Source organism: Eubalaena glacialis, chromosome 6 (assembly GCF_028564815.1).
Source record: "Eubalaena glacialis isolate mEubGla1 chromosome 6, mEubGla1.1.hap2.+ XY, whole genome shotgun sequence".
Classification (NCBI taxonomy): Eukaryota; Metazoa; Chordata; class Mammalia; order Artiodactyla; family Balaenidae; genus Eubalaena; species Eubalaena glacialis.
This window is the reverse complement of record NC_083721.1, coordinates 14718337-14729130: the sequence shown is the minus strand read 5'-3', so window position 1 is coordinate 14729130 and position 10794 is coordinate 14718337. Positions and strand designations below refer to the sequence as shown.

The 10794-nt window shown below is 33.3% G+C and overlaps 1 protein-coding gene across 1 annotated transcript; it reads right to left on the bottom strand.

The window, feature by feature from the left end:
- Positions 1-672: 672 nt before the first annotated feature.
- Positions 673-7345, bottom strand: LOC133092919 (keratin-associated protein 19-8-like). The gene is made up of 3 exons (XM_061192697.1): positions 7337-7345; positions 5823-5985; positions 673-731 (listed from the first exon to the last, which is right to left on the bottom strand). Exons 1-3 carry the CDS (start codon positions 7343-7345, stop codon positions 673-675), a joined length of 231 nt encoding a protein of 76 aa, XP_061048680.1.
- Between the last annotated feature and the right edge of the window lie 3449 nt (positions 7346-10794).

The window sequence follows — 10794 nt, the reverse complement described above, 5'->3', positions numbered from 1 at the left end:
ATGAAGATGAAGGACAGTGTTCCCATAAAAGGATAAATGAGTTGAGTTGAATGTCCAAAGTTCACATTTTTATTATCCAATTTGTCAATGACTTTTAAGTAATTTAAGTCAGTCTTATCTTACATGCATAACAAACTAGATGAAAGCAGAAGATTATGAATAAAGGAAGATAACATATAATTCAAAGATTCACAGAAAAGCAGAGCTTACTTTCTCTAAAAATTTAGAAATATGGATTATAATATTTGTGAAATGCAAGTATGCTCTGACTACAGTTTTAATAATACGGATGGCTAACAACTATAAATAGGTGTGTCTAACATGACTTGTTTTTATAAAAAAAATTAAAGGAGATAATCCTCGTATTTATAATTGACAAATAGCAAAAATACATATAGGTATGTACACATAACTGAGTTAAATGAACCCCAAAGAGCCATATTTTCTATTTCAAATTAGGTCATTTATTGGTAGTCAACATACATCATCTGCTAGTGCCCAAGCTAACAGATGTCAGAAGACATAAGGCAGACATGCTTATAAATAATAAATTCTCTGAAATTCTTAAGTTTCTCTTGCTAAATAGGTCTAGGGTAATCTCAATTCATTGACTGAATAATGTTGTGTCAAATCCACTCTTGGTAGCAGATATTGGGTTACTAGGGCCATAGTTTAGTAGAAGCTAGAGAATCCATAACCTCCATAGTGCAATGGGTGGTAATGGCAGCTATGTCTGAAGCTTCCATAACCAGAGCCATGTCCGTAGTCTCCGAATCCACAGCCATAGCCCAACCTGCAGAAGCCACCACATCCACATCCACAGCCATAGTCACAGCCCAGGCCTCCACAGTAGTTGCTGTCAGGGGTGGTGAGTTTGGTTTCCTTTCAAAGCAAGAACATAAGTGTGGATATCAGCATGTGTAGAGGGATGCTTATATACCCTGGTCAGAACATGTGGTAAAACGTGTGACCATTCTTTTGTATCATTCCAGATGATTCATTTACTTGAGGCAAATTGATAATCTGTTTGCTGACACAAGGAGAGACACACACTCATTAAAATTTTTGAGCTTGCTTAGCTGCCTGGTCTAAAGGCCCTTGAACTCATTACATTCTTTTTTAATGAGAAAAAAAAAAATCTGTCTTCAAAGTTACAAAATAAAAATTCCCTGAATAGAATTCTTCATTACTAAGCATATTACATCATTCATATTTGATGGAGTTTTCTCATTAAATATTTTCTCATTTCCCATTTTCATAGCATTCTTTGGATTGTTGTGCATTAATTCCACCTAGATTTAAATACACTGATCAAGATTAAAGTTTTTAAATCTATAAAATTCTCCAAAAAAATATCAAATTTATTTCCCATTGGTATATATATATATATAATATATATACATATACATATATATAATATATATATACACACACAAGACAAACTCACTTTCATAACCAGTCTGAAAACCATTAAAAAATATTCCCTTTACACAATTACCCACTTTTCCAGAATGGACAATACACAAAATATGATCTAAAAATGCAGATGATCTTGGCTCTATGCTACACAGTTACCATTTTTCTTCTCTTCTCTACGCTTCTTCATAATCCATATATCATTCTCTTATTAAACATCTCTTTAAATCTCATTCTACGTTCATTCCCAATACATGCTTGCACCAGCTAGGTCTTTTGTTCTTATCCACTTTTTCCAATCAATATTTTATCCCTCTACTCACATCTCTAATTTTATCATAATATTTTTGCTCTTAAATTTTTCTTTTCCAATTCTGTGTGTACCAGACCCTTACTTTTTCTCAGATAATCAGCAAATATTTTTTCATAATTACTTATTCATTAAGGTTTTAAATTTAAGATATATATATATATATATATATATATATATATATATATATATATATATATATGTTTGTATGTTCTTAAAATCATACAATATTTTTTAACAGGGCTTCTTAAAATCCTGTTGCCTTGAAAATCTCCAAAAATGAATGTGCTGTGATGAAATGACTGAGACAGGAATCAGGTATATGAAGTAGTGGACCAGTCTTCTGCTGTTTCTCAGTTCACTCTGTGAAGATAGTAAACCCATTCCAAGTTTAAGCCCCACTGGATGTGACCATATCTTGGGCACATATATATATGCAACACATTTTCTTTATCCATTTATCCATCACTTGTCTCTTAGGTTGATTCCATACCTGGGCTATTGTAAATAATGCTGCAGTGAACATGCGAGCGCAAATGTCGTTTTTTTTTTTTTTTTTGTCCCGCTGCACAGCTTGCGGGATCTCAGTTCCCCGACTAAAGGTTGAACCCGGGCCCCAGCAGTGAAAGCACAGAATCCTAACCACTAGCCCACCAGGGAACTCCCCACAAATACCTTTTAGAGTTAGTGTTTTTATTACATTTTTGATGATACATTTCTCTAACTGGATTTGTTTACTGTTTTTCCAAACAAAAAATATTTGTTGAATTAATGAAAAAATAAATTCTGCATGACACACAACTTGTAATAATTCTTTAAGTTGAATTATGGACTCAAATGGCTTTCAGGTTTTAAAGGAATATTTAACTCAAAGGAATAATTAATCCTACTGTTCAATCCTGTTTTTTCCTTTAGCAAACATTATTCCATCTTTATTTTTTATTCTGAAAAAGAAAATAGTTGGCAAAAACTATCTTTTTTCCTCAATGAGTCATTTTGAAGTCAAATGATCACAAATAAATCTAACAAGTTTAAGAATCCCATGAATGATTAAATAAATTTGCTAGATTGTCTGTGATGAGGGCTAATTTATGTTCTTATTTCCAATGAAAATAGCTATGCTCACATGACATAAAATCCAATAGATTTTACACATTTTTAAAAAAGCTCAACAATGAAATATGCCATGATTTATTTGTGTATTTTCAAAGAAAATAATATTATGTAAATATATAATTAAGAACAAAAAATTGTGAAACAATGTTGTGAAATATATGAACCAAATTTTTTTTATTGATTTTTTTCTGGGTTAAAAAATAAAACAATTGTAATATCTTCTGGATACTAATTATCTTTGAAAACTGAGAAATGTTTATTTCTTTTGAGAGTTTTTTGTGTTGTTGTTGTTGTTGTTGTTAATTCAGTGGACTCAAAGACTTGCACAATTCTTTGTCAATCTTTTTGGGAGCTTTCTACAAGAAGACAATCAGTTGATTGTGAAGCTCAGATCCTGTGTTGATGTGTTAAATGATGAAAATATATTCTTCCACTGGCCAAATTGTAGCTTTTATTAGGAAGCTAAGGGCACTTCTACCATGAATTCAAAATGTGTTTCTTAGACATAATTAATTAAATCATAAAATAGATGTAATAAAATATGATAATGTATTTCACTAGGAGTATCATGCACACTAGATTGTTTCTCAGTCTAATGACATTGATGGCTATTTTTATTTTTAGACCTATAGGGCATGTCCATAGACTATGGAACTATTACCTTATTAAGTGTGCAAAATGGAGCCACACAACTCTATCTCACCTGCTCTGTACACTGAGACTCTACAACACCCAGACTGAATTGACTGAAAGGATAGGTGATAACTGATGCCTGAGCAAATTTCTCTTTATGTAGGTTAAGTGTGTACCTTTCAAATGAAGACTTTGATCTTGTATAAATATAGATATACATGTATGAATATAATAGATATACATATAGATATAGGTGAAATCTAGATAAAGCTAACATTGAAATTGAGTTTTATTTTTATATGTTCTATAAGAAAAAATGTTATAAAAATGGTAATTCTATCTAAGAAGGTGAATCCTCTTTCACATCCCCCATAAATTCAGCTAAGTTCATGGAAGCTGAGCAAAGCTTTCAAGATACTCCATTTGCTTGTATGAATGGGGAAAATACACTGAAGAAGGAGGCTGCATTCTGGCACCTAGATTCAGAAGATCTTGGCCTTGGTCCTGATGTTATCACTAGAGCTAATATAATTCTATAGAAGCCAATTACTTTTCTGAGATTTTTTTAAGCTGAGAATGAGTACAAAGCACTGCTGACATTTAATGTTTATTTATGATACTGCTATCTGACTGAATCAAATATATTTGACCAATTTTGACCAGTTTAAACAAAATATCCCCTCATAGATACAGAGAATAGATTGGTGGCTGCCAGAAGTGTGGGGGTTGGGAGTGGGCAAAATGAGTGAAGGAGGACAAAAGCTGCAAATATTTAGTTACAAACTAAATAAATCATGGTGATGTAATGTACAGCGTGGTCACTATAGTTAATAATACTATATCACATATTTGAAAGTTGCTAAGAGAGCAATGTTAAAAGTTCTTATCACAGGAAAAAAATGAAAATGTGTGTGGTGATGGATGCTAACTAGACTTATTGTGGTGAATATTTTGCAATGTATACAAATATTGAATCATTATGTTGTATACCTGAAACTGATAGAATGTTATATGTCAAGTATACCTCAATAAAAAAATCTTAATTTTATATTATTACCTGAATATATCATTTGATTTTAGGAAAAAATTGGTATTTGCTTACATATTTTTCTTATTTCACCAATGAAATGTCCCCTCCTGTCCATTTTTATAAGGGGAAATTCAGATTTAACTGAAATTCAGATTTATAGGAAAGCTCTTTGGATATAGCTGTGCTTGTTATCAGCTTAAGCTAAAAAATAAATTAGTTCACGATTATGTCTTGTTGTTTCTTTCCCTTCTTAGGTTGAAAAAATGGCCAATATAATGATGGTAGTAAAGAAGAATACCATGTCAAGTTATGAAGATTCAGTAAGAATATAGGAAAACTAACAGAAAAGTCTTAGTTAAAACGTTTTGAGTTAAATGACCTCATATGAAAAACGTTACCCTAATTCATTATTTACTTATAGATCAGCTGCTTGATGAAAATATCAAAGAAAATAATGTGTAGAAGACTACGATACACAGGGTGAATTATACTAAATATAAAAAATTTGGAAAGGTGGTTTACTTTCATAATTAGCCTAGTGATGGTTTGAACTATTACCATTTATTTGCATTAACAATAAAAAGCCAAATACATTTTGAATAAATGGAAGGATTCATTATGCATTTGGACTTAATTGAGAAATGTGAATTAAGTTAAATAAAACACATGTATTTGATAAATAAATATATAGATATGTTAAATCGGCATTGCTTTTTGTTGTTGACTTAAATCTGAATATTATCTAAACAAAAGCAAGAGATGTAAAAATATTGAATCACCAACAGTTCTGAAAAAATCTTTTCATTTTAGTCTAGAATTAGTCTTTTTATCAGTCTTTCTATCTGTATGGATATTTGTGAGGTATATGAAAAAAACGATTCTAAGCCAAGGAGATACCATCTTTTACTAACGACTGAGTAGAATGGAACCATGATCACTTCCATATAACTGAGTTTCATGAACAAGACAAAAAACATATTTTGTTCTCAAATTTAATGTTTTACTGAAAGGTAAACAGATAATCCAGTTAGTTTTAAAAGAAAAATTGGAGGATTCTAGGATTATGATGGAGGTATAGGAGTGTATTGAAAACTTGTCCAAAATTCTGAGAAGCTAGATACTTCTGTGCAAATAACTAACTCCAGTATGATCTTTGTGGTCCAGTTTTTGAGATCAGATTTGGAAAGTCCCCTGTAATTTCAGGTATTGGGCTCCTAGGGTAAGATTTCAGTGGAAGCTAGAAAATCCATATCAAACTTCCACAGAACGATGGGTAGTGATGGCAGCCATATCCAAAGCTTCCATAACCAGAGTCATATCCACAGCCTCTGAAGCCACAGCCATAGCCCAGTCTGCGGAAGCTGCCACATCCACAACCGTAGCCATAGCCCAGACCACCAAAGCCTCCATAGCCATAGCCCAAGCCTCCGTAATAGTTGCTGTAATGGCTCTTGGTGTCAGGGGTGGTGAGTTTGGTTTGCTATTCAAAGCAAGAACCTGAGTGTGGATGTCAGCATGTGTAGAAGGATGCTTATATACCCTGGTCAGAGCATGTGATAAATCACGTGTATACCCTCCTTTTATGTCATGTTTACATTATACATACTTGGAACAACTCATTAATTCTTTGTCCCCTGACACAGGGAGAAGGTCTCACAGTCATTAAAATATTTGGGATCACTTTGTTACCTAGTTAGGGTGTCTCTTAAAAGTTATTGCATAGGGGCTTCCCTGGTGGCGCAGTGGTTGAGAATCTGCCTGCCAATGCAGGGGACACGGGTTCGAGCCCCGATCTGGGAAGATCCCACATGCCGCGGAGCAACTAGGCCCGTGAGCCACAACTACTGAGCCTGCGCGTGTGGAGCCTGCGCCCCGCAACAAGAGAGGCCGCGATAGTGAGAGGCCCGCACACCGCGATGAAGAGTGGCCCCCGCTTGCCGCAACTAGAGAAAGCCCTCACACAGAAACGAAGACCCAACACAGCCAAAAATAAATAAATCAATTAATTAATTTTTTAAAAAAGTTATTGCATCACTTTATTAAATCATCACTTGGCACACTTTAAATATACACAATTATATTTGTCAATTATACTTTAAGAAATCAGGTGAAAAAAGTTATTGCATCACTTTATAAGAAGGAATGTTGTATCTTCAAAGTCTAGACATATCAGACCCCAAATACTATTCTTCATAGCCAGGCATACCAATCAGGTTTGATCGTGTTGTGGTTTTCAGTTAAATATTTCATCATCTCTGGTTTTCTTTAGATACTTCACTTAAGAAAATTAAACCAAAGAAATTGGTCCAAGTTCTGTAATCGATAATATCCTTTTAAAGTATATTTTCCTCTGTCCCCAAACTGAATTATTTATTTCTTTCAGAAATAAGAAAACAGAAACATTTGAGAGCTGGAAAGAACCAGCTTGACTGTTGTGAACACTAGTAAGGAACTTTAGAAAAATAAATCTACTTTTTATTTATTTTTGGAACATTGACCATCATAACTGACATACCTTTTACTTTTCATACTACTTTAAAAAATAAAAAACATTTTTGCTTTTTACATTGCTGAGCCAATAATGACATATAATTATTAATTAAAATCCATAGTTTACTCTTCATTCTTCGTGTTGTACCCTTCTATGGGCTTTGACAACCATGGGATAAAATTGTTCAGAAACTGATGGCAAATCACAGTAATCAAAAATTTATTTCATAAGTAGCTTTAAAAGCATATTAAAAGTTATCTTCTCAAATCCTGAACCTATTCTCTGGCATGTCATCTATCCAAGTTGCCTCCAAAGTATACATCTTCCTCCCTGTCTTTACATTCGCCATTTCCTCCTGTTTATTCATCCATATATCTATCTTATACAATATCCTTTTTTTAATTAATAAACTTTATTTGAAGAATAGTCTTAAGTTTTCAGATTAATTGAGCAGGAAATACAGAATTCCTATATGCCACCCCCCATACACACACATACACACCAATATTAATACATTAATAATTAAAATCTGTAGTTTAGTGTTCACTCTGTGTTGTACTGTTCTGTGGGTTTTGACAAATGCATAATGTCATTAACCTCTATTACAGTACCATACAGGATAGTTTCACTGCCCTAAAAATCCCCTTTGCCCCCTCTATTCTTCTCTCCCTCCTTCCAAACTCCTGCAAACACTAATCTTCTGACTGTCTCCATAGTTTTTTTCTTTTTCAGAATGTCATAGTGGAATCATACAGTATTTTGCCTTTTCACATTGACTTCTTTCACTTAGCAATAAGCCTTTATGATTCCTCCTTATTCTTCTGTGGCTTGATAGCTCATTTCTTTTTATCCCTGAATAATATTCCATTGTCTGGATGTACCACAGTTTATTTATGCATTCACCTTTTGAAGGACATCTTGATTGCTTCCAAGTTTTGGCAAATAGGAATAAAACTTCTATAAACATCTCTGTTCAGGTTTTTGTGTGGACATAAATTTTCAAGCCATTTGGGTAAATACCAGGGAAAATGATTACTGAATCTTTTCCATAAGACCATATGTAGCTTTGTGAAAAACTGCCAGACTGTCTTCCAAAGTTGCTATACCATTTTTCCTTCCCATCAGCAATGAAAAATAGTTTCTGTTGCTCCACAATCAAACCAGCATTAATTGTTTTTAGTGCTTTAACTTTTAGCCATTCTAACATATATGTTACAATCTCTTTTTACGTACCATCTAGCCTCTGTCCTCCAATTAGCCATTAGGCTATGGTGGCTAGGTAAAATTGTGATGTACATAAAATTTCTCTTTGGCACCCATCAATTTTCACTCAGTCTATAGTTGTTAGTTAATCTCTTCCTTTTCCTTCTTCTTGTATCTTTACTTTCATGAAAACAGTTTTCCCTTTTATTCCCTTTGCTTTTTCCGTGCTTTATTTATTTATTTATTTATTTATTTTGCTTCCCTTATTCTCCGGAAATACCACACTAGTCTCACTAAGATATTAAATGTTTGTTAAGGTTTCTGATGTTAAAAAGATAATACAAATCCAAGGGCTCTATCAAATTCAGTAAGATACCATTAACATTGGAAATGTCTTCAGTATCTCCAAATTGTAGATGTTATGTTAGAAGATAAGGGGTGGAAAAAGACAACTGAGAGCAAAAGTCCCTCAGCTGACTCTAAGAAGTTAGTCACTTATAGCCGAAGCTGATCTCAAACCTGGTTAAATTTATCTAGTTTTGCATTTAACATTCGGCTCTAGTCCTTAAGTTCGTGTGAACTTTATATAACCTCAAATGTATTATTCAGGTTCTTTTAGTCTTTTAAGTAATTTTCAAATGATGCATTCTCCCAACTGGATTTATTTACCTCTCTTAATAGCTACCATGTAATAAGAACACGACAAATATGTGTTGAAAGTATGAATGAATTCTAAGGTCTTTAAAATTAAGCATCACGCTTCTGACAGGCATGGGTAACTCTGCGACGGCATCTAAACAATAAAGATTTAAAGGAGGAATAAGCTCAAATGGCTTTCTGAATTTAAAGGAACATATAACCATCATTTCATTTGCACTGGGTTTTTTTTAAGCATAATAATGAATTATATATTATATATAAATTTCAGTGTAAAATTTGCTGAATTCTTATAAATAGGCATACACTATCCATACTAAGCATGCCCTAATGCCTAAAGTGTCTCTACTGCTCTTTTTTTTTTTTTTGTCCTCACTCTCTAGAGATAACCATCTTTCTAGATTTTGACAGCAGTTTTTGTGGATCTTGTCAATAGTTTTCCAAAATGATTTTCAGGTTTACAGTCCCACCAGCAATGTAAGAGAGCTCCACTTGCTCTAAATCTTTGACAACACTTGCTATTTTCAGACTATTTAATTTTGATCATTCTTGTGGGAAAATAGTAGTAGCTGAGTATTGTTTTAATTTGGCTTTTACCTGATGAGTAATAATACTAGGGACCATTATATACATTTATTGATCAGCTAGATAACCTTTTGGAAGTGGCTGTTCAACTATTTTGTTCATTTTTAATTGAGTTTGTAATATTTTAGTATTGATTTGTAGAGTACTTGGGTACAAGTATTTTGGCAAATCTCTTTTAAAAGTATTTTCTCTCTGTATGTGGCTCGTTTTTGCACTTTAAAGTGATGTCTATGTATGAACAGGATTTCTTAATAGAATGAGTCCAGTTTATTAATTTTTTAATTTTATGTTTAATGTTTTTTTGTCTTACTTAAGAGACTCTTGGCTACCTCACCTCTTATTTTTTAATTCCTTTGTCTTCTGTCTTCAGAACTTGTTCTTTTTTTTATTGTTCATCCTAGATTAAAAGACAGTTGTTAATTTTGGTATTTCGTTCTCATTAAGTCAACAGGAAGCCATAAAATCAGAAATAAATCAAACAGGTTTAATGATGTCACACACTGACCATTTAATTCTGCCATATCTTCCCTCAGTTGTGCTGCTGATGATCCTGTGACGCATTTTCTCCAGACCAGTAACAGCTTTTCCCTAAAAGAAGATTTTGGAGCTCTTCTGTTAATTCCAACACAAATCAATATAATTTACCAATAAGAGGTATAATAATAAAGCTGCATTATACTAAGAATGCTAAGTAGCTTCTCCAAATAGTTATACTGATTATAGTTTTTCTTTAGCTACATAAAGTCTTCCTTTAGACTATGATTCTATTGTCCAGTTAGGGGGTAAAATATTTTCATATGAAATTATGTTTTATTTAGTCTAACTGAAGATTATCATCCTCCAATGGTGACACTGAAATATATCTACCCTGACCTATTTACTGTGAAGCTACGATTCCTCTCCTGCGTTGACTAAATGGATATGATCTGGCTGAGTAAATCCATCCATATGTTCAGTAAACAAGTCTAAGCTTTTCAAATGCATTATAATAATTTTTTAAAAGTAGAGTTGGATTTAGCACTATTTACTAGAACCTATTTTTACAAAGAAGCTCAATTAGAGATTGATAGTTCAGAGGAGGAGCTTCAAGATGGCGGAAGAGTAAGATGCGGAGATCACCTTCCTCCCCACAAATACGTCAGAAATACATCTACTTGTGGAACAACTCCTACAGAACACCTACTGAACGCTGGCAGAAGACCTCAGACCTCCCAAAAGGCAAGAAACTCCCCACTACCTGTGTAGGGCAAAAGAAAAAAGAAAAAAACAGAGACAAAAGAATAGGGACGAGACCTGCATCAGTGGGAGGGAGCTGTGAAGGAGGAAAGGTTTCCACACACTAGGAAGCCCCTT